The 25,317-nt window shown below is 35.7% G+C and overlaps 3 protein-coding genes and 1 long non-coding RNA gene across 9 annotated transcripts in view; 2 read left to right on the top strand and 2 right to left on the bottom strand.

The window, feature by feature from the left end:
- The window catches only part of LOC311079010, a 4,839-nt gene extending 3,471 nt beyond the window's left edge, over positions 1-1,368 (top strand). For all 6 annotated transcript variants that reach the window (XR_014605315.1, XR_014605316.1, XR_014605317.1 and 3 more), the window contains one exon: positions 1-1,368. This exon is cut by the window's left edge. This is a non-coding gene — a long non-coding RNA (uncharacterized lncRNA).
- Positions 1,369-6,365: 4,997 nt separating this feature from the next.
- Positions 6,366-14,725, bottom strand: atp6v0d1 (ATPase H+ transporting V0 subunit d1). Its single transcript, XM_084108128.1, has 8 exons — positions 14,502-14,725; positions 12,718-12,889; positions 12,310-12,488; positions 9,808-9,887; positions 9,087-9,164; positions 8,804-8,980; positions 8,541-8,618; positions 6,366-8,414 (listed from the first exon to the last, which is right to left on the bottom strand). Exons 1-8 carry the CDS (start codon positions 14,626-14,628, stop codon positions 8,253-8,255), a joined length of 1,053 nt encoding a protein of 350 aa, XP_083964254.1. The 5' UTR covers positions 14,629-14,725; the 3' UTR covers positions 6,366-8,252.
- A 2,652-nt stretch (positions 14,726-17,377) lies between these two features.
- agrp (agouti related neuropeptide) lies at positions 17,378-19,333 on the top strand. Its single transcript, XM_084109556.1, has 4 exons — positions 17,378-17,517; positions 17,690-17,861; positions 18,364-18,443; positions 18,841-19,333. Exons 2-4 carry the CDS (start codon positions 17,747-17,749, stop codon positions 19,021-19,023), a joined length of 378 nt encoding a protein of 125 aa, XP_083965682.1. The 5' UTR covers positions 17,378-17,517; positions 17,690-17,746; the 3' UTR covers positions 19,024-19,333.
- Positions 19,334-20,212: 879 nt separating this feature from the next.
- On the bottom strand, positions 20,213-22,871 carry LOC311079825 (chymotrypsin A-like). The gene is made up of 7 exons (XM_084109555.1): positions 22,715-22,871; positions 22,483-22,586; positions 22,318-22,397; positions 22,075-22,153; positions 20,894-21,074; positions 20,537-20,670; positions 20,213-20,425 (listed from the first exon to the last, which is right to left on the bottom strand). The coding sequence occupies exons 1-7, from the start codon at positions 22,764-22,766 to the stop codon at positions 20,264-20,266; spliced, it is 792 nt and encodes a 263-aa protein (XP_083965681.1). The 5' UTR covers positions 22,767-22,871; the 3' UTR covers positions 20,213-20,263.
- Between the last annotated feature and the right edge of the window lie 2,446 nt (positions 22,872-25,317).

The following is a 25,317-nucleotide window of genomic DNA, read 5'->3' as shown; positions in this document are numbered from 1 at the left end:
AAACGCTAAATTATCCAAATTGACAGAGTGTGTTAAAGATATAAAAGATTGGATGATGCGTAATTTTCTTTTATTAAATCCAGACAAGACAGAGGTAATGTAATAAAAATACTTATCGGTTCAAAAAACCACCCACAGAACCTCTCACAATACAACTTTGACATCGTAGGATGTCCTGTTACTTTATCCTCTACAGTAAAAGACCTGGGTGTTATACTAGACTGCAACCTGTCTTTTGAAAATCATATTTCGTATGTTACAAAAACAGCCTTTTTCCACCTTAGAAACATTGCTAAGCTACGTAATATGCTATCAGTTTCTGATGCAGAAAAGTTAGTTCATGCATTCATGACCTCGAGACTAGATTACTGTAATGCTTTATTAGCTGGTTGTCCTGCATCCTCAATAAACAAGCTACAGTTAGTCCAAAATGCAGCCGCTAGAGTTCTAACTAGATCAAGAAAATATGATCATATAACACCGATTTTATCATCACTACATTGGCTACCTATAAAGTTCCGTATTAATTATAAGGTATTGCTACTGACTTATAAAGCCCTAAACGGCTTAGCTCCAGTCTATTTAACGGATCTTCTATCGCCCTATAATCCATCGCGCTCTTTAAGATCAATAAATTCGAGGCTTTTGGTCATACCTAGGATATCCAGATCAACCAAAGGAGGGAGAGCATTTTCACATTTGGCTCCGAAACTCTGGAATAGTCTTCCTGATACTGTTCGTTGCTCGGAGTCGCTCTCCCAGTTTAAAACTAGATTAAAGACGCATCTTTTCGGCCAGGCATTCATATAATATTGTTAATCTTACAGTTCAAACTACAATCCGGCCTCTAGTTCATAAATGCCAGAGGAGAACTGGCCCCCGACTGAGCCTGGGTTCTCCCAAGGTTTTTTTTTTTCTCCATTAGGTCACCTGATGGAGTTTTAGGACACCATTAGGTCACTTGGAGTTTTTTCGGTTCCTTGCCACTGTTGCCTTTGGCTTGCTCAGTTGGGGATATTTTGGGGATATTTAATTTTATTATATCAATCAATAAATTCCACTAGAAACAAACCTTGTTGTATTATTTTATTTTAATTTAATACTGTGAAGCTGCTTTGATACAATCTGTATTGTGAAAAGCGCTATACAAATATACTTGATTTGATTTGATTTGATGTTTCATCAACTAAATGGTCGGGGCGGGGACATTGTTTAGGACACAAAACACAAAACAGGAACAACTAAATTTAAGGGAAACTGTTTTTGTTTTTGTTTTTTGGTTTTTAAACAAAGTAAGAAATTATTTACTGTGATGAACTGAAAGTCCAACAGTAATCATTATATATACAGTACCAGTCAAAAGTTTGGAAACATTACTATTTTTAATGTTTTTTGAAAGAAGTCTCTTATGCTCATCAAGCCTGCAGTTAAAAAAAAAAACAAAAAACAAAAAAAACAGTAATATTATGAAATATTATTACAATTTAAAATAATGGTTCTCTTTTTTAATATACTTTAAAATGTAATTTATTTTTGTGATGCAAAGCTGAATTTTCATCAGCAAGTACTCCAGTCTTTGGTGTCTTATGATCCTTCAGAAATCATTCTAATATGCTGATTTATGATCAATGTTGGAAACAGTTGTGCTGCTTAATATTTTTTTTATAACCTGAGATACTTTTTTCAGGATTATTTGATGAATAAAAAGTTAAAAAGAACTGTATTTATTTAGAATAGAAATCTTTTGTAACAATATACACTACCGTTCAAAAGTTTGGGAACAATAACTATTTTTGTTTTTAAGAAATTAGTACTTTAATTCAACAAGGATGCGTTAAATTGATAAAAGGTGATGGTAACGATTTATATTGTTAGAAATGTTTTTATTTTGAATAAATGCTGTTTTTATGAATAAATGCTGTTAACGTTTTACTCATCAATGAATCCTGAAAAAAGTATTCCAAAAAAATATATTAAACAGCACAACTGTTTCCATCATTGATAATAACTGAGTATCAAATCATCATATTCGAATGATTTCTGAAGGATCATAAGAGACCAAAGACTGGAGTACTTGCTGATGAAAATTCAGCTTTGCATCACAAAAATAAATTACATTTTAAAATATATTAAAAAAGAGAACCATTATTTTAAATTGTAATAATATTTCATAATATTACTGTTTTTTTTTTTGGGGGGGGGGGGGGGGGGTTAACTGCAGGCTTGATGAGCATAAGAGACTTCTTTCAAAAACATTAAAAATAGTAATGTTTCCAAACTTTTGACTGGTACTGTATATATATATATATATATATATAAATGTTAATTTTCCTTAACATATAATGAGGCACTACTTCCAAGATATTATGTTTACAAGACATATGCTCTGACATGTTGAGACGTGGTGCTCATGTACACAATACAGATTCAAATCTGCATCAACTACACTGCCACTGATAGCAAACGTGGCAAAAAAGGACCAAATTAAACAAAATACTGGACCCAAGTATTGTATGTCCAAGAGTTGAGAAATCTGGCATAGCAGAGAGAAAAGCAAAGAAAATTCTGAGAAAGAGTTCAGATTAATAATGCTAGTGGTGTCCTGAGGCAAGAGTTCAGCCAATTCCAAAGAGGAAAATTATTATTTTTTTAAAAATGGAAAAGAAACAAAAAATGTTTCACACACAAGTCAACCCTTGGGTTGTGGTGGGGTGTTAAGGACAAAGGGCAGGAGATTGTGCCATTCAAAATAGGGAACAATAACACACCACTACATCAATAAACACTGTAGGTCCATCCAGCATTACTTCACAGCTGCAAGATTTTCCACTCTAACACTTCATGTTGTCAGCACATTTAGCTGTACTTGAAGTACTTATGTAAAACTGATATTATGATTAACGTTAGTGAGTGTCTGGCCTGCTAGCAACAGATTTCAGTCTGCTTAAAAGCTTAGCATTTCAAAACCTTTGCAGGTGTGCCACAGGCAACGGTTCTCACTTGCCAATTCCCCTCAGGAGTGTGGAGTGCTGCACACTGACTCAGCGCTGCAGATGTTAAAATCCAGAACAGGACGTTTGCCAACAACAACATACTTAGTTCTTAACACTGAGCATACTTGGATGGAAAATGGTAAGGTTTGTGCTGGCCAGATACACTGCTGAAGTAGATCCAAAACCATAATTTGGCCCTTGTCAAAGTCGCTCAGATCTTTATTCCTGTCTATTTCTCCTGCATCCAACACATTGATTATGAGAACTTTGCTTACCATATAATCTATCCAGACCTTAATTTGTGGGAATAATTAAGGTCACAGTGCCAATAATGTAGGACACTATAAGAGACCTCTCTACTGAAAAATGCCCAGGGATCCCTACTCAGTGCTCACCTGTGTGAATTCCATTATCCTGCTGCAGGGAGGCTTGAGGCCTGCAGATGTGGCCAGAGCCATAAACTGCAATGTCTGTAATGTTAGACACATAAGACAGTGCTGCAGGCAAACAGGAAGGACACTTGGTCATCCATGCAGTGCCAAACAGCCATTTATGCTCTCTATGTTCCCTCTGTTTGTTTGTTTTCTTCCGGAACTGTGGGACACAATTACATTGTAAACAATGTATAGCGCATTTGTTCCCAGCACTTGCCAGTAGGACATGGGGCCGAGTTCCCGGGGCATTTGTCAGATGGCAAAGCAAGATGAGGGACACAGAGGGGCATAGGACACCGTAGGACACATATGCCCATCTAATACAGCGGCCTTTGTAAGAACTACATTGATGGGGGCTTAATGTTTAGGCTGTGTTAATGAGTAGAGAATGATCTGGGGCAACTGTGGCTACACGTCATTAATTTCATCCACACAAATAATTAACAGTTTGGCAACCGCAGCACAAGTAATTAAACAAGTAATTTTTCAAGTAATTAAAACAAATCTAAATGATGCTATTCTTCATGTTCACTTTCGCAGAATGCCACCCTGTGTCTGATGCAAGCTTTTGTAGAAGCTTTGCATAAGCATGTGTAACGTCATTTAATGTACAGTGACTATAAAGCAGTAGAGATACAAAGACTGCAGCGTTTTACGGATGCCTATATACGTTGCTTTTGTTTCTGTCTTCTCAGTCTGTTTGTCACTGTTTGTAAGTACCGGTCAACGAGTACAAGTCTGCATACATCAGACTTCTCTCATTCACTGCTTGACAAGGGCCCACAAAAACATCATTAGCAGGCTATTTTTGCTCATCTGGTTTCCAACAGAGATCTTCTTGTCAAAGAAAAAGCCCATGGAGAAGAAGCTGCCCAGTGCGCTTGTAATTATGCCAGTCAAATCCCAGGGCATCAGTGAGTGTTGTGCAACCAGAGAACCATTTCCTGCAAGTGCAAAGGAACACAAAGACTACGTACTTGTAACTACACTATAAAATGTAAGTATAGCTATATGTCTGCACCCTGCATTTGATACTCATTTTGCTATGCATCTTCCTTTCTTCACCAGGAAGTATACAAAGATAAATGTAAAAAAAAGAAGTATATTTGAACCTGAATTTCCAGTGTGATCGTTTTTCCTGTATAGCAGGTGACAGCTGCATCACAGCTGCTTTCCATATTCTCAAAATATCTTTATTTCAGTATCTCATTATAGAGCTAACCAAATGTGTGTTCTCCTGGGTACATGGGAACACTGTGACTTCCACAGAAACACTAAAACTGTTTCCTAGTATCAGCAAAAAGTAACCAAAGGCGACTCTTTGAACATCTTAACATCATGGGTGGAGAGGGCTTCATCCTGCTGAATAGCAGGGATTCGTAATCCAATTAGAGAATACTGAACATGCTCTTAAAGGCTCTGTGACAGAAGATGTAGATGTAGGTCTTGCACTCTTTACTCTACTGTTTACTACTCTTAAATAGAATAGTAAAGACGTTGCATTGCATGAACTTTAAGGGGTGGTTTGTTATTATTTATGCTGTTCCAAACCTGCATGCATTTCTTTCTTCTAAAATCATATTTTGAAGAACGTTGGTAACCAAACAGTTTTAGTGACCATTAACTTCCATTGTATAGACAAAAAAAAAAAAAAAAAAAAAAAAGACATTGAAACATTTCACAAAATTTCTTTTGTGTTCCACAGAAGAAAGAAAGCCATGCATGTTCGGAACAAGCATGCCGCGCACAAGCCCTGAAAATTGAAGCCAAAACGTCTCGATCGCCCTCCGGTGACTGGTCCTAGTATAGGTCATAAGCCCTGCCTCCCCGTGTTATTCAACGGGATGTGAGACCAACTAAACAATTTAATTACACTTCAAATATCTTTTTTCCAAAGGTGGTTTCTTTCATTTGCTGTCGTTTTTATCACGCTGATGCAAGTTCAAGTGTCTGTTTCAAAAATAAGTTGGTTTTTAGTTAGTTACGTGATGCTATGAAAACGGTGGTGTAACGTCATGATTGACAGCTGTGATTGACAGGTTCTCTGAGCGAAGTAGTCACTGAAGCTCCAACGGACATTTTTTTCGGGATCTTCGGAGGACTGAGGAGATTGTATTTACTTTATTTTAGCCTCTTGTCGTACTGCAATCAATTTTTAAAAAAGTGCACTCAGGGAGAGTGCATTCTGCGAGAGTGAGGGCGGAGCGTTGATTTCGCGGCTTTACTTCCTGCTCACTACTGCGCAGGTCTGGTCCCGAGAACGCTACTGCGCAGACTCAAGTTCCAAGATGTCAGCGCCATATCGGGACACTGGCGGCTTCAGTTCTCACCAATGGAAGAGAGCGAAGGGGCGTCGTCCATCTTTTTTTACAGTCTATGGTTCGTTTGGAATGACATAGTAAAGTTAGATGGTGTTCCTACAATGCAAAGGTGATGATCCAACAGTAACTTTGTACATGTATCACCTAATCAAAATGGCCATAAATCCCATAATGTTCCATAAATTCACCTCCATTATTTCATTCAAGTCTGGGACTTCCATCGTATACATCGAACTGCATTAGATCTGGCTAAACCAAACTTTTTTTGAACACTATTTGCTGAACAAGATTAAACAGGAATACCACATGTAGTACTACTGTAATAGAATTAAGTCCACCATAATAGTACAACATTAACATTGGTCAAAACAGATACATTGCATATTTATAACTCTACTAAATGAAAATGGCTTGGAGCGTCTGAAAGATTTATGCATTTTCCAGGAGTTGTGTGGCAACAGGAGGAGGAACTGTTTAAACTTATTGTGCTCTTGTCTTGGCTGCGGTGGCGTGGCTGCTAAGATAATTTGCATTCATAAAGGTTGCTAGAGTCCAAGCCATTTTTGGTCTTCTGATCCACAACAGGTCCAGAGCACTGTGGAACTAAAAGGCTGTGATTGTTTGCAGTAATTAAGCGTTTTTAATGAGGCCTGGACCATAATGTTTTAGCACGTAGAAAGAACGAGGATGGGGTCATCAGTGAGTGATCCAAAGCCCCCTCAAAAAAAAAAAAAAAAAAAACCTTAACTAATGTTCATCCAAACAGAAATACAAAACTCAATGAACTGCGTGGGTGTTTAGAACATCACTAAGATACAATTTCTTCTCGAGTGTTTTAAAACACAGATAACCAGCCATTCAACTACATGTTCAAACCACATCTGGTATTTACAAAAGACTGAAGCTCTGTCAGTAAGAGGTTGGCCTTCACATGTTTAGGTATAGCTTAGCTTTTGGCAGAGCAGCCTACAGCAACACAGCATTAATGCAAAAATGGCATCATTAGCCCCGGAGGCATCTTGTGGGTTTTGGCAGACACATCTTCCTGTCAACTAGAACACCACATGCTTAAACAGGCTAATTATCTTTATAAAGAATATCTTCAGGTTGTGTTGGAAGGTACAGTAAATCCTTTTGTGTTCAGCTGAATGTCCGTAATAAAATTTTAATTTAAATTCCAAAGCTCATGCTGTAGCCCACTTCAAAGCCAGTGAGCACATGGTGATGAAGGATTTTTGGGCTCTTTGCACCATCTGGTGGTGGCTAATGTAACTACTGCTAAATCAAGCTAGACAACTCCACAAAATGCAATAGTGGCTGTTTTTCAATCCTCTCTTTTTCTCTTAAAGATAGAATAAAACATACAAACACAGAATTACTGTATATATAGTGTGTGTGTATGTATATATATATATATATATATATATATATATATATATATATATATATATATATATATATATAGACTTCATTTAGATCACTTAAATCACAAACATTATGGTTACAACAGTACAATAGATTTTACATTGCAAGCAAGGTCTTTCTTAATACTAGATCCATTAGACCTCACCAATTCAGCTGTCAATCATGAATTATGATCTACTCCATAAATTTCATAAAGCACAAATTTTAGCACTAATTTACAAACAGCAAGCACACAATTCTCATTTTAACAAACAAACACACATAATGAAGAATCTATACACACAAAAAACATTTTCGTGTAAATCCCCCACATTTCTTTTTTTTATAAGGATAATCCTACTGTTCTGTATTCCTGAAACACATGGAAAACAATTTCTCTGTAAATCAATTATAAATCCATTCTTACATAAACCGTGTTGTTGCACTGAATCCAACAATTTACACAAAAAGGATTTTATGTAAAATTTATACTGAAATTCATTATGCTTGTTTCATGAATAAGGACAGCAGTCTAGATTAGCAGTGGTTCTCTAACCCTCATCAGATGTGGATACTGGATCCTCTAAGAGTTCAGGGAGTTTATAATCTGAAAATGTACATTAATTGAAAAAGTATTCAATGCATAAACAATAATGATGGAATGCGTGTTTTCTTAGCCTTACCCAGGAAGAGTATGACAATAGATCTCTCTTTAGTTTTGTGTTTCACTAAAACATAAACTCTCCTGTTTTCCTGTAACTCCCTGCATTTATTTACTTGCAATGGGCTGTGATTGCTTTCTAGGTGACATTGTTACACAGTCATAACATTATGAAGCAAAATAACATTTGACTACTTTTATAAAACTTTTCATTTAAAAAATCCTAAGTTTTGAGAGGGAATGCAAACTGCATTGCTTTGTCTGTCAGACAAAAACAAACAATAATTTACTCTAATAAAGACAATCACAATGAAAGGTAAGAGTGGCATAGTGCAAGAAACAGGGAAGAGACAGAATCATATTTTTCAAACCTTAACATAACAGAGCACAGTTAATACATGCCATGTGGATCATTACTCAAGACTGATATTATGTACCATTAGAATATGGGGATGTAGTTGTCAATCTTAGCCCGGTGCCTTTGGGCGATACACTCTGCAATCCACACAATGTTCCGGCACTCTTGTTCCTTCAGTTTGACATAGGCATAGAACACGCTGAAATGAAACTGATTCAGGAATGCCAGCTTATTAAGTTTCACCTGCAAACACATAACCAACATTTTCCCATTAGCAGAGGACTTTCAAAAGAACACATTTGCCAACATCAAAAAAATCCCTGAATTACATAAGGTTCAATGTAGTAGCATTCTCTCTGTAATGCTGACCTCATGTTCAAAAAAGCGATCCTCAAGGGTTTTGTCTCCTGGGTTGCTGCCAGCACCCTCAAAGAGAAGCTTGTATTCCTGAAGCAACATGAATTCATTGTTAATCCTCAAATCATTTTGGTGGCCAAAAATACATGAACTTCACATCAGAACAACTCTTATAGAATTAAAAGTTCAAAAAATTCAGAACATTCTGTCATAATTTAATCATGCTGTCTATGAAGTGTTAGTTTGAAGCCATTTTGGTGTACACAGATACCTACAGGGTAGTATTCAGCCACAGCTTTGACCTGCTCGTAATCATCTGCGCGGGCTAGCTGTGCTAGACCCTCTGGGTAGAGCTTGCCACAGTGAGGGAAAAGTTTTGCTCGGTCTTCTTTGGAGAGCTCCGTACCAAAGGAGTTAATGGTAATGATGAAAGCCCTTCTGTCTGCCTCAAACTGATGCACAAACAAAGCTTTGCTTTAGTTACTAAAAGACTGAAACGTATCAATAACAATTAAAAAATCCCATCAGAATCTTTTTCATTGTGCTCGTATTACTCACCTCCAGAATTGGACACATGGTGTCTGCGGTTGTTCCCCCCAGTGAGGAACAGAACTTGTAGAAAGCTTCGAGATATGCCTGGAGACACAGACAGGAGAGATCAACCACAGCTCATGGTTTCAAGGTTAAAGGCCAGACAGAGCACAGAAATAGAAAGAATACTGACATATTTTGCTGGTCACATGCCCAGCACTTTTGAATCCTAATGACCTTATTGCTATTTTGTTATTATTATCACACATTTTTCCATCATTATTTCTTGTGTTCATCTTAGCGTACCCTTTTTTTAATCTACTATTTATATATTTAATGGACAGTCTAAGTAGCTGACCAGGCTTACATTTCACTGCAAGTTGTATTCTGTAGATAACCGTGTATGCGACAAATTAAAAAAACTTAAAACAAAACAAGTGTTTAACCTACTGTATATTTTTTTCTGCTCAACAACACTGCTGTTCAATAAAAAATTTGCAGCCAAGCCTTGGCATGTGCCTATATAGAAATCAACCTACCCTGAAAAATATTCAGAGGAGTAAATATGGTAACAACTAGCCCCGGTCTGCCCTACATACAGGGTCAAAGTTAGATCACTACCTGCACATAATATCCAGACAACACCAGCGAGTTTCTGTGTTTAATAAAGCATATTTGTTATGTCATGAGAAAATTCCTAATGAATGTTTAAGATTTACATCCCTGTATTTTCCACCGCAAGGCTGACCTTGTAAAGGGTGTTGCGAATTATTTCAATGTTCATCTCATCCAAATCCTGCTCAGAGATGCAGTCCTGAAAGAAAGCAGCTGAAACAAACAGAAACAGTCTTTAACCCTCTGAGGTCGACAAACGCGCCGACGCGTTTTGCCGGATTTTCTCCACATTGTAGCACTATAAACTTAAATTACTCCATCATTTATGGTCATACAGAAAAAAGAAATATAAAAAAAGAATCTGTGATATTTCTCCTTTTGTATGTGTCCACTTACAATCAAATCAAAACATTGTGCTTTTGTAAAATAAAGAAAATAAACAGGGTGTGCGTTCTGCCTCTCTGTCGCGGTGAACTTTTTTTTCTTGAGCACGTCTATAAACTGAAACAAAACTCAGCGAATACTTGTCACACATTTATGAGCCATATACCTTTATAAACATTTAAGTGTGTACTTTTAAATGATCGGATTCAAAACGAAAACAAATATTCTCTGTTTAAGTAATTTGTATAAAACCAACAAGATGTCCAGCTTCTCAAACGCTTGCTCATTACAGTTAATTTGGCCACGCCTACTCGCGCAAAAGATATTCACATGCAAATCTCCACATGGAACGCGAACGCGCTCGTTACCTCAACAACAAAACACTTCACTTCACTTTTCGTCGAGTTTGAAAGACGTGCCTGAGCTTACATTGGATTTAGGCTACCTCAGAAGAAGAAGAACGCGATTTGAAGACAAGAAAGATAAGGTAAGAAATTCTTACATAGCCTAGTTTGTTATTGTTGCATAAATGTCACGTTGCAGCTGAACTGTTGCTAGATATATGGGGAATATTATAATATTTAGACCCGTGTTTACTGTGTTTGTGGATATCTGCTCAAACATAGATATGTTTATGGTAACCATAATGTTTTATATTTGAGAGTGATCGCGTTTGAATGTATCATATTTTGCAAGCGATCGCGTTTGAATGTAGCCTATCATATTTTGCAAGCGATCGCGTTTGAATGTATCATATGTGTTTACTGTGTTTGTGGATATCTGCTCAAACATAGATATGTTTATGGTAACCATAATGTTTTATATTTGAGAGTGATCGCGTTTGAATGTATCATATTTTGCAAGCGATCGCGTTTGAATGCATCATATTTTGCAAGCGATCGCGTTTGAATGTATCATATTTTGGATGAAAGCAAAACGCACCAAACGGCTTCATGTTTTTATTATTATCTCATTTCATATCATCATAACGGATGGAAACATTTGAAGTAACATGATAATCAATATATTTTTCTCTAGCTTCTTTTGGAAGATTTATAGGCTGTTATAGGTTATTTATTGTTATTATTATTTTATCCGCACTGCGCATATACCTTATGCCTACAAGGCACAACAAACCTGGTGTTCATTATATTATATATCGTTGGAAACGTGTGTGTGTGTGTGTGTATTCTGTGAATTTTAAAAAGGAATTTTAAAAAGCAATTTTAACCAGAAAAATCTAATATTTATTTCCAAAATCATGCAGGCCTTTCTCTTGATATCAGTATGTTCACTTTTTTTTTTTTCAGGTCCCAGATGCCACTGAGGACTTCAACATTCACATGAGTCTCAGTACGTGAACATGGTAAAGTGAAAATCTTGGAAATGAAAGGTATGTACAATGTTTTTAGGAATGGCACAAAGGTCTCTGTCTTTGAAGTGCTTTTTTGGCATTTGTTGTGTATCTTTGGATTATGTTGTGTTGTAAATAAATCCAAACAATTTAAAAGCCATTATTTTTTAAATCTCCTCATTTACAGTATTGTGCAAGGTTGCTCAGAATGATAGGGGCCTGATAGCTCCTAATAGGGCCGTTAGGGGAGGTTCTTTGTCTTTCTCAGGTGTGAAAAGCTTACATATTAATGAGCTCTCGCATAAGGCTTTTTCACACAAAACACGTCGTAAAATTTTTAAATCAATATATTGTCTTATCTGAATGAGCAGTCAGGGTGATTTTCACATAGTTTTGCAGCAAATATTCTAGGCTACGTCATACAATTTTCAAAAGTCTTGTGAAGAAATAATCAGTATGGGTTTCATGGCCTTATTTCAGTGAGAATTTTTTTTTGTATTTTCAAAAACCACGCATAAATGTCATTATCTCAAAACTACAAACTTTTACATACATGCTGCTGATATATTATTGTAGCAGAGTTTGTGCTGAATACAGTGTAATTAGACTTTAGCCATGAAAATGTCACAAGTAACAGAAATAACCAGAAATGTCAGAGCATGTCAGAACACCTCCAGGGCCCAGAAAACAGCTCAGACCTCAGAGGGTTAACTGTGATGTGGGGATGAGCACTTTGGTATTATTTAGAATATGTTTTGGAGATTTGTGAATGCTTAAAAAAATCCAGACAATAAATGACAAGATTTGCAACTCAGTGACTTCCTCTAGCCACAAAACTTGTGAACGAAAAAGTGAACGTGATTCATGTGTTCATTTTTCATGTCAAGATTGTCCTACCAAGTGGTGTATCCACCAGGATGGCATTATAGAGCTCTGCTGGAGTCTGGGCAATGTTAACGGCCTCCATCTGTTCGAAGCTGCCAAGCGGATGGCACTTGGGCACCAGCTCAGAGATGGCCCGCTGATGCAGAGTTCCAGTGATCAGCAGGATGACGTTGTCAATCATATAGCTGTATCTGAAAAAGCAACGGAGAATAGCTTAATAACGGGTCCTGAGAGGTGAAATATTTTAAAACATAGTGATTAGTTTAAAATCGAGCAGATAAAGCTATCAAAAAAATGTCTTAGTTATGAATATTCACTAAATCCAGTAAATTTGTAAAATACAGCATTATATTTGACACCTCGTGTTGTGAATCGGCAGCATTGGTTTGCTTATGCTTTTTGATATCTGACTGCACTCACGTGATGAAATCCATGAAGCTGGCCAGAGGCTCATAAGACTGGTTCCTCATATGGCGGAACTCAACCACCATCTTCTCTTTTAGTTTGTCATCAATGACGGAGACAGTGAGGGGGGAGGCTTCATTGGCCAGGAAGCTTCCATAGTCAGTGCTCTGCAAATGAAGCTTCAGGTCTGAGGAGAAATACAAGTGAAAACTTTAATTGTTTAAAAGAAAAAAGAAGATGATGATGATAATGAATGTATCTGTAAATCCAAATTCTCATTCTTCAATGCTAAAGGGTTGTGCTCGAAGTGATTTCTGTACACATTAATCTCGGAAATGTTTTTACATTTTCCAGTTCCCTAAAGCACAAGCAAAAATTCCAAGTGAGTCACTTCCCACTGATTCTTAAAGGGGGGGGGGGGGGACAAAATTAGCTACAATTTATTCAATTTTTAAAAACATTGCTTTCATTTTTGGGGTCATTTTAAAAGTTCTTTAATTGTAAAGTCTGGCATATTAGGCAGTAATGCAGCACAGGTTGAAGGATTTTTTAGATTTAAACCAAATGGAATGTATCTGATTGAATTGATAAAATAAATTAAGCAAAGTTTCTTCCTCAATTTTACAAAATACACACAAGTTGGAAACATCAGCAAAAGTAGCAATTTGGGAGCTAGTTGGATAGATATATTTAGCAGTTTCTTAAAATGTACTTTACTTCTATTCTTAAGGAGTTTTCAGGGAGTGACAAAGCTCTGTTCCAGTGAATACTGTCAAATTACTTGTTCCAGTAAAATTTTCATCTAGAGGATGTCTAAATTAATTTATGCAGCAATTGATTTAGATGTTTAAAATGTTATATCTAAACAAATTTGGTCATAATTGGTTTTCTCTAATTAATGCAATTTATTATTTTTTTTTTTATTTTTTTTTTTTGAATAAGTGGAAGTAAATTGCTGGACGAGTAAAGTCATAAAAAACAAGTAATACTGCCATCAGCACAGGTTGAATGAGAATATGCCCATCCTACAGAAACTGACGTCATGACATACTGTATCACATGACCAGCACCATCAACTATCATTCCTCAAATGAGACCTGTATCTTTCGTTTATTAAAAAATTAAATAAAAACACATATTTATCCCGATCATTACTTTAAACGGGTCAAAATCAATTACTGGCCGGTCTTAGCAATTTAAATACGACGTTGAAATCACAACCGAGGATGCTCCGGTAACCATCAGTCCGTCAGGTTAAACGCAGGCCTTTAAATACTGCATAGATATTAGATACTGTACATTACATTGCATGTTTAAAATAGAGTTTAGGTTTAAACATTTGCGTACGATCATGTAAAATAAATACGTAAATATAAAGATCAGAAAATAGAATGTGTTGCTGAAAGCACCACAGTTAGCATGTACATTTATTGCACTTAAATTAAAAAGTAGCATAATATAATGATCAGAGGACTTCATGTGTTTACTTAATATCAGGGCAGAGGAACATGGGAAATATAAGGATGTAAAAACTGAATTTCGCCAGATGAAGGGGATTTAAACGCTCGGAGGATCTGGGCTGGCTAAAGAAACAAGCTAACTGACATTAGCTGTGCTGTTGTATTATGACGATTTATGAGCGAGATACCACATCAATGATAACATACGGATTGCATATTTAAACGACAATACATGTCAAAAACGACACGCAACTGCATGTGAAAATGTCGAAAATGAAAACGGACACAGATCAGATACGTTAAGCTAGCAGCCTAACGTTACACATACATTTGACTCACCTTCCAGAGTTTCACATTGAACAAGGTTCAAATAATCCGCCTGAGATAAAATACCAGCCTTAAAACCTCTCACCAGCCCCTCCAGATAACCATTATCCACATTAAAATATAATTCAGAGAAAGGCATGGTGAAAAAATAAGACTAACTGTGTAAGTTACTAGCTACAGAAAAAGCAAGATGTAGCGCCACAGTCGCTGTCCGATTCATGAACGATTTGTTCTTCTGAGTCGAATCATTTTAATGAACCATTTGAACAGATTCACAAAACAGTTCTGAATGATTCAATGAGCCGAATATCAGAATTTCTACAAATACTGGATTGTTTACAACTTGATTGTATGTCAGTTTAATCAACAAACATACGAAACCGTTTGTTTTAATAAAATCCTTTTTCACCTGAAAGATGTTAAAAACAAAAAATGATTTAGTTTATTATAAATGCACATTGTAATTTCGAAATTACTTTTTGTATTATGAGCTGAATCCTAGCTGCAATAAACTAAAGTGAGACAGTAAAACATAATAATACATAATAATAAACGATCATTAGTACAATTTAATCGTAAAATAGCTAGTAATAATAGATGTGACGGAAAACAACACTTGAGAATCGTTTTAAAGCAAGAATCTTTAAATCTAACGGTTCGAAAGAATCGATTCGTGGAAATGAGTCCGACTTCCGTGTCCCATAACTGAAGTTGCGAATACCCGGATGAACACACATATATACACACACACACAAACTCATGTGACTGAGCATCTGACCATCAGACCTTAAATACTGATCTCAGACCATCCCTACACATTGGAATTGGAATTGGGGTCCCGCGGATGGGGTTTCACACCTTTGCTGCAGGTGGGAGAGTGGACGGTCAAAAACTACGGCACGGGTCCCGTCGTCACACAATTTGCCGCGTAACAAGAAAAGAGTCAACAAATGAATTTCGCCGCAGTCGATCAGTAACAATCTCTTCCTCTATAAACAGGGCTTGGCCAAGTCACAAGTGATTCATTATTTAATTAATAATTTATTTTCATTTTGATATATGTTATTAGCTAGGCTACATAAACATATTTAGCCTATTTCCTATTTAATTTGTTTTATATTTGATTTGTTTAATATTTATTTATGCTATAAGTAATATAAATTTAATAGGCCTATATTGTGCCTTGTTATAGGTTACCAGAGTTTTGTGTTGGTTAGGTGTGTCAACCATCCAAACAGAAGCAACCCAAGTCAGTCTGGGCTGAGCTGGACCTTAAACTCAAAAAAGATTCCACATTAATTGTTTGTTTAAATTAATGTTTGGATGTAAATGTTTTGGTTGTCCTTCAGCAAAATTATTATTTTTTTATTATATTTATTATATTCCTAGTATTCACCCATCCACCATCATTACAAATCAACTAATATGTGTCTTTGTTTTTTCATTATTTAAAGGGCACTGGAGTTTGAAAGGCAGCACTATCTATGTATGGTGCACTTAGACGGCCTTCTGAGAGAGAAGTACACTGAACATTGCACGTAGCCATCCTAAAAGATAAATGGAGAGATTTGTACAGATGATGGTGTTCACCGTAAAATTAATTAATGTACATTTTGGAAAATGAACAGATTTCTGTGAACTCATCATTGCCCTCTGATAAATTATTTTTGCTGCAAACTTAAATGTTGATAAATTGTCTTTCAACGGAAACACTCAGTCTATTATTTCTTCAAATATGCGGTTTATATTTTCCAGAGAGCAGGATATGAACTGAAATCATCTTAATTCAATATTAGATGCATGGCTAAAAGCATGTCATGGTATAAAATAGCAGCAAATATTTGTTGATGAGAAGTTGTCTGATAGTTAAGCATTACATACACACATGATGTATTTAATAATTTATTTCTTTTTTTTAAAAGAGAGATTTATCATACATTTGTGTCTACTTCGTCCTAATCCTAATAGATCAGTCTTTCAATAAATAAACTAACAATTCTGACTTGGCCTGTTTGTTTTGTACAAAATTATTTGAATAACATATGTTTTTGTTAATTGCACATTCTATTTTCCACTTATAAACAATTCAGACCAATCTGACCTTACAAAGATAAGTACTGAAGTCCTTTCTCTTAAACAATTTCTTTCCACACAAATGGATGCTGTATTGCGTCATCAGCAGTAAATCAGCAGGATGGAGTCATCAGCTGATAATAGATGTATTAGCTTCATAATGAACTGTTTACTGGTCAGTGCTGAGCGTTAGATATAGGATGAGCATGAAAAATAATCTGAAGTACAAATTCAGTGCCTAGCTCAAATATTACCAAATAGGGTATTTTCCTTATTTATCAGGAATAAACAACAATTATGAGCAAAATCACAAAATTAAGCTAAAGATCATTAAAAGTGTGATTGTGTCAAACGGTGTCAAAGAAAATGATGCTATGATGAGAAACATCACAAAATTAAGCCAAATAATAAATGAATATGTACTGAATACATAGATATAAAATTGTGTACGTTAAAAAATGTACAAACATATGCAAAATAAATATGCCAAATAAGCATCAGATTAAAAATTAGCATCCTTCAACTGATTTTTGTTGTACTGGTTCAAAATACAGAACCATGTTTCAAACCTACTGAGCTTCACTAACTAGCAATGCATTTTTCACACTCCTCAAATTGTTTCATACATTTAAAATAAACTGACATTTTTAAAATCTTAAATAGATGTTAAGTTTTTTTTCTTATATTTCAGCATTTATTTTTTATTCTAACATATTACAGTAATATTCCATCAGACACCATCATCCAGGATATTCTGTTTGTTTATTTTTTCCTGACTGCGTGGGCAGTCATGTATGTGTGTGTTTGTGTGGAAGTTAAGTGGTTGTACCAGGCACAAGAGACCACACCTCCATCCACTGATCAGCACCATGTGTCCCTCACCTCCCACCTCAAGGAGCCTTATAAATCGAGGAGTCTTGTGCAGACACTCAGCCTGGGACGTGGAACGCTGCAGGTAGGTCAAACATACATAGTTAACTTACACATGTGCAAACGTACATAGATCCACACACATACTGTAGGGCAAAAACAGTGCAACTATAAAAATACACACTTTCTACTTGCTCACAAACATATACATAAGACTTTTCAATCTGTATTTTCTTGACTGCTCTCTCTTTTTTCAGTGAATACAACCAGATCACTAAAAGTGTGGCTGAAGTTTATCTTGTTTTTGAGTTTAAATGATTATGATGCTGAACACAGCCATCTTCAGCTGGTTTTTGATAAATGTTATGGTGATGGCATCACATCCAAACCTAAGACGTAGTGAAAACTCTTTTGCTCTTTCTGACACAGGTAAGGTTTCTAGACTGATGTTTTTTTTTTTTTTTAAATGTGGTGTATCTTTTTCTATTGATCTTATCAGAGATTAAGATTTTTGTTGTTATTGTTTACATTTTAATGTGATTTTAGTACACTACAAATGTTCACACATATCTTATATGGGATATTTTACCAGACTTTTTCTTTTTTATTCTAAAATGTGAAAATACTTATAATAAATAAGTGGTAGGTTTGTCCAAACTTATTATGTTTGATATATGTATGTGTATATATTTAATATGTTTTGATAAATAAAATAATTTCAGTTCTTAAAGTGGACACTATTTTGTCTGGACATAATCTTTACATTTTGATCAGTATGGGGAGTACAAAAGATTTTTGCAAAAAGTATCAGTCCTTCATTGTGTAAATCCCAGTTAACATTAAGTGTTAAATTAATGAATTTCAAATTGGATACAGTGGACTTCTTTAAAAAAAATATATATTTGGCACATTTGTGTTTTGTATGTCACAGACGTACTACCTATACTGGAGCACCTTGAAAGAAACTCTGCAGAAGAAAAACTGCTAGAAGACCTTGGATCCTATGATGAGGTGGTTAATTTACATTTGGCTTTCACATTTAATATCATGTGACTTACAGAATTTACATGTACCACCAGTGGTATGTGCCTCCACTTGGTACGCCAAATGACAGTGCTAAAAATATTTCAAAAAGTTCCTTCCATTTAAATTGTCCTGTTTTTTTCTTTCTTTTTTTTTCTTCCATGTTTTACTTTTAATATCTGATCCGTTTACAGTTTTAATATTGGTTAGTTTTTACTCCAAAGCATAGCCCACATTCCTATGTATGCAGTGTATTGCTCAGATGGTTAAGGTGATGACTTGGATGTTCTGATATAATTTAACACGGTACTTGGTCTGAAAAGTTTGAGGACTATAAAATTATTCTCTGAGTTGAAGTATTTTTGATTCGTTGCCATAACCACAGGATCTGAGTAAAGCTGTACGGCTTCAGAGAAGAGGCACCCGTTCCCCCAGCCGCTGTATCCCTCATCAGCAGTCCTGCCTGGGCCACCACCTGCCCTGCTGCAACCCCTGCGATACGTGCTACTGCCGTTTCTTTAAAGCCTTCTGTTACTGCCGTAGCATGGACCACACCTGCAAAAACTAATATGCATAGAGCCAAATTCTACCCTGAAATGGCTAATGGTGGTTTAACGTTTACAGTTTATACAGCTAAAGCATGTATATGTGGATAGTGCAAACATACAGCCTTACACTATCCACAGAGAAGTTTAATATAGACCAAATATAATGGTTAATAATGTGTTAATAAAGCTGCACAAAGCATAGAGTGCACATTTGCTCTTAACACTTTTATTGCTGCAGTTTAAGGTGTAGTTTTATTGCAATTTTAGGTCAATATCTACTCATTGCCTGAATATTTTGTATATATGCATTCAATAAACTCTTATTGCAGATGTGAAGAGTATTATCTAAAAGAGCAACAAAAAGTATCAATCCGCCTGACATTGAAATTTAACCATGTACAACTGCACAGCACACATACACTGAGAGGCAGAAGAAAAACTGAGGGGAAATAATAATTATCTATATGCTTTAAAAAAAGGTTACCAAAAAACACATGTGTAACAACACACCAACACAGAAGATGAAGAACCCAGTTGCAGGAGTATTTTGCAAAACAAGGAGAAAAAAAACGGTAAGTAGCACAAAAAAAAGGAACTCATGATATCATTTGTCCAAAAAAGTGAGGAAAACAGGCAATATTTAAAATTCCATAATTCATTTATCGTAGCCCACAGGAATCCAAAAAACACAGTAAACACACAGGTAAGTTCTTTTAAAGCATTCTCAGCAAAGAAGGTGAGTCCATGAAACATTTCAACAACAAGGCCAGTCAACGAGTGAGTGCAAGTGAGCGGGTTGAATACAAATTCAAACCAAATCAAAGAAACAGGTGATACAACTTAATCAATCACTGAAAAACCATGGAAACATTATGTTTACACGACAATGACTAAAAACGGAAAAGTTATTCCTTTGCGTTTTTTGTGTATAGATGACATCTTTGTCAAAATGATCCCTGTTCACATGGAAACGCTGTATTATTATTTATGCATGCCAGGCCAATAGTTGGCAAAGGCACTTTTTGAGAACCACTGTGTAATGATGTTTTTTTTTTGACTACCTTATGATTAATCTAAAATGGGGAAAATAAGAAAATAAGTGTCTAAACCCTTGACTGGTAGTGTATAAATTATATCTGAAAAATAAAATATATATATTTTTAATATATAGCCTTTAGAATAATTAATCCAAGAAAGAGGAACAAAAGGTCATGTCATACATCTTTATTAAAGAAAATAAAGACAGTATTCATGGCTGCTTTAGTTAGTAGCAATGGTCTGGTCAACCCAGGCACGGAGCTTGGTGACACGGGCGTACACAGCAGGGGTTGAAGTGGAGCAAGTGCTGCTTCCCCAGGACACGATACCAACCAGCGTCCAGACTCCATTCTTCTCACAGACCAGAGGACCACCAGAATCTCCCTGTAAAACACATAGAAGAGTTTGTAATCAAAACATTTATACATGTAAGACGAACTTTCATTAATCATATAGAAATAAATAATTGTCACATATATTTATTTGGGAGCTCACCATGCAAGAAGAAGCACCAGAGGCTCCAGCACAGATCATCAGATCAGTGATGTTGGTTCCCCAGTAACGCTTGCAGTCATCATTGGTCAGCAGAGGCAGAGCAGCCTGCTGGAGCAGGGCAGGGGTACTAGGGGCTGAAAGCACAGATTGGCAGCATTTTAAAAGCTTTCAACATAGAAAATAAATCAGGACAGAGCTCTAACTCAAGTCTGACCTTCTTAAACCATAAAAACTGAACAAATGCTATAATATATATTAAAACTAAAATAAAAGTTTCATCATTGTAAATGTAAATATTTTTTAAATATATGCAAAAATTATATAAATGCTGAAATGAAAATAGATTCTGAAACTCACCATTGTACCTGGTCAGGCCCCATCCAGAGGTCACACACTTCATGCCTCCAGGGAAGTTGTCACTGGTTTCAGCGAGACACACAGGAGACACTTGAGTGTTGATCTGAGCAGGAGTGGCCAGCTTGATCAGGAGGATGTCGTTGTTGATGGTGTAGCTGTTGTAATTAGGGTGCTTGATGGACTTTGGGAAGAGGATACAGACATGTTAGCATTCCAATTTTAAGGTAGCAATCAGTGGAAACGCTCTCTTCATGTTTCTATTAAAAGACTACCTCAGAACAATTATGGTTAATGTAGGATATATGCTAGTGTTTCTTGCAGTGCTTTTCAACAATTGGGAATCTGTGCTGCTGCTGCTGAATCTTTTGTGAAAAGCAATCATATTACCTACTTTGTGAGTGTGTGTTTGCAATCTGTATTAAATGTGATGGAATATAATGGTGATAGAGGAAAAAAGAAATTGAGGCTGTCTGTGAAAATGTAATAGACGTCTAACCATAGCCCAGGAATAGACGCACAGGCTACGCATACAACATGTCAAAAACATGAAACCAAACACCTTGTAATCACTGTTGACTTTGCTTACATGATGGAATATCATACATCTCGCAAGTTATTTTGGAAAAAACGACATGTAATCAAATTCAGGGTTATTTTGTCTAGAAGTGGGTTACTCATAGCCGGACTATATCGGGTCTAGTTAACCGAGATGGTGAAATGACGGCTATTGCTTGCTGGGCAGTTGGCTTTGGGAAACGCACCCCAGATACATTAGTGAATGAACAACTGACTAATTTACTGAACTGAAAGTTGTCGTTATTAAGCACTGAATGATGTAGTCCCTATTTGTTATTTGTTATTTATTTATTTATTTATTTATTTATTCTCGAACAGGCATCCATTTGAACCTTACATAGTTAAAGCATGAAATTTGTTACAATGATAGAGGTAGTCCTGAATAGTAGTTGTACGTTGTACTGAATATTTTCAGTGATGTCAGATGCATGAAGAATGCTTTGCATGAGCATCATCTCATGCATCTGGTATATATTTCTAATAAATGAAGCGATTGTGCTTTATATTTATGTAGTGAATTTGGACGGGGGCTTCCCACTGGCAAAACAGAATTCTGCAGGAAATACTGCGATGCTCAATAAAATAGATATTGAGGGTCTACACACCTTTCCAACGGCAATGGTCTGAATGGCCTCAGCATTGGATGAATGATCATGCTCACCCAGGATGACGCGGTGAGAGGTCCTGTAAAAATATATATCGATAATCAAAACGGTATAACCCAAAATCTTTGGTAGCAGAACAATAGGCTATAAATACCATATGAAATATAATGATAACTGAATTTCAAAGTTATTCACCAATTGATCCTTATAGGCATTAAGGTTTACTTTTTAATACTGTCTTACCTGACATTGCAGTGAGCAGCAGTCACAACCCACCACTCGCTGATCAGGGAGCCACCACAGAAGTGGAAGCCAGTGGAGTCCTGTAATAAATTAAAAATGACGAAATAAATGATTCAATCTTTTGAGTTAGCATTAAAAAAGCATTGTTTTTCACACAAGTTTTACCTGCAGAGACACCTGCCAGGGCCAGGAGTGAGGACGTGCCTCCTCACCATTCACAATCCTGGCGTAGCCAGTAATAACAGGGGGAACGGCAGGAACGCCACAGCCTAACAGACCAAAAATTGCACCAAAGAAATTTAACAGATTCATGCATCCTGAGCACAATTTAATAAAGGTTAGCCAGGCTTAAAGGCTGATATAATGGTATCTTATTATAAGAAAAACAGGATTGTACCATAGGCTGCACCAAAGAAGGTGAGACAGGAGAGGATCCACAAGAAGGCCATTGCTGCACTTGAATATTGTCTGCTCCTCTGAGGGCTTTATATATTCAGTCCTCATTCATATGCTGGACTTCTTATCGCTCCACTGTGGGATATTGTGCACCTTGCAAGAGAGAGTTTTTTCCACCCAAAAGATAATGCCCCCTCCTTCTGGATGCTTTAAATCGGCTGCAAATATTTCATTATTGAATTACATTTATATTTATGCATTTGACAGACTTAAACTGCATTGAAAGTAATCATTTTATCAGTTTGTGCATCCCCTGGTTGTTAAACCCTTAACCATGGCATTTCTAACACCTTGCTTGCACTATACTGTTGGAGCTACAGAAATACTACCCAATTACCCATGAAAGAATGCCTTTAACTTTCACTGATTCACAATGATTGAAAATTAAGAGAATTAATGGCATTCATATACAGTAACATGCAGGTTATATTATATGAATGCTGTTAATTCTCTCAGTTTCACAATGATTGAAAATTGCTCTATTATTATCTTAAATTTCTCAGTTTCATGCAAAACATTTCTTAGGAAAGCTGTACTCAGAAAAGTGATAACCTCCATGTTATATGAATGAATATAGTTAATAATACCTGCGTGGTCAAAATGGCTATGACATATTTCACGTGAGCTGTTATTTTTTTCTTATTTTGTGTAATATTCTCTGTTAAATAGACTCCACAATAGCTTCCTGTAAGTTTAATTAGAGGATTTCATATTTTGCATTTATCAAATAAGCTTATTGAATGAATTTTTGAATTTTTCTCCTCTACTTTTTGTTGCGTAACAGACATTTTTCAAAAGTCATTATGTTGACTGCAATAACCCTGACCTGAATAGCTATATTCTCATACGCACTGATAAAGCCGTGTTCCTGGTTTCAAGGCCTCTGTGTCCACATCTGCACTGATTCCCAGCTCATTTCTATTTAGGTAACCTATTCCACGTATGTTCATCAGTTCAGCTGTATGTACTGTAAATGTACATAATTACATTATTTACATACTGCAACCAATTTACTTTGCACTGATATACCTAAGATCAAACATTTCAAAATGAGAATATTATGAGATTTCATTCAAAGATAATCTGAGCTTGTTAGAATATGTTTTTATTCATAAGTCATTTTGTATTCAGGTATCTCAATGGCAAAAAATTGTCCCAATCAACCTGAATTCAGCCCTATATTTATTCATGTGGTACTAATTTTTATCCAAAGACTGAATGGGATTGAAAATGCAGCAACATTAGTTATTCTAAGGAAGCATGCAATATTGCTTATTGCTTAGAAAAATAAGAGTTGAAAAGGAGAGTGGAGAAACAGCTCAATAACAATAAGTACCATTCCAGTAGGCTAGCATTTTTTCAATGTTTTAAGATTTATTGGATTAACAGTTAACATTAACTGTGTTTAAATGACTTTAATGGGCTGATATATTCACAATTGCACAGCAAAAACTTGACAAGCACCCTTATAATAAAGTGTGAAATTTGGAGCTGTCCAAAGCTATTGGGTTTGAAGGGGGAGTGGTAACGGTGTTTTTTGTTTGTTTGTTTGTTTTTTTAGTATTCAGTAACATTTATTAAATTATTCTATGCTTTTATATTTTTTGCAGTATATTTATAAAACTTCTTACAAGAATGTTATCATATAATTAAAATATATAAAACACACAATATATATATATGTATTATAGATTACAAATTAATGGCAGGTAATTAAATTAACCCTTTCATGCATGAATTATGATATCCTCAGTCAGGATTTTTTTCCTATGTGTTTTTATTGCTCTTAGGGCATGAAAAACAAGAATTGATTTTTATTTTATTTTTTTACAAATTTTTCAAAGAGATCTTCAGATGTCCACTTGAGTGGACAGCATGCGTTTGGTTTAAACTTAAGATATACTAGATTTAATATAAGACAATAATCAAACACATAAAGTATGTGAATTTAACGAACTAATCAATACAATTATATCAAATCATGTGAAAACTATAAAATATATACAAAAAATATAAATGCAAAATATTGCAAAGGCTTCATACAGCTTCATACAAGTTGCACTTCGCATATCTTTGATATCAGAACATGAGGACGTGATTCCATCAGATTTTTCTACAGTCTGTCAAGGTACAACTGTGGAAACCACTCAGATGCTCCCTCCAGTGCACCAGAGTATGGAGATTTACCCTTATTAGTTGATAATTCTGATTATGTTCAAGATGGACATGCACATTTCTATCATAGCCCCCCTCTGAGAAAACCTAGCGATACGTTTTTTCAATCTCATCTGAAATGATCAGTGTTGGGGGTAACGCATTACAAGTAACATGCATAACCCATTCAGATTACTTTTTTGATGTTACAAGTAAAGTAATGTGTTACAAGTAACATGCATTACCTAATCAGATTACTTTTTGATCTAACAAGTAATTAACTACAAGTAATGTGCATTACCTAATCAGATTACTTTTTTTATGTAACAAGTAAAGAAACGCATTACAAGTAACATGCATTACGTAATCAGATTACTTTGTGATGTTATG

The sequence above is a fragment of the Abramis brama genome (genome assembly GCF_963993115.1).
Source record: "Abramis brama genome assembly, chromosome: 3".
Lineage (NCBI taxonomy): Eukaryota > Metazoa > Chordata > Actinopteri > Cypriniformes > Leuciscidae > Abramis > Abramis brama.
Note: the sequence above shows the minus strand (reverse complement) of the source record. Positions and strands in the feature narration are given on the sequence as shown.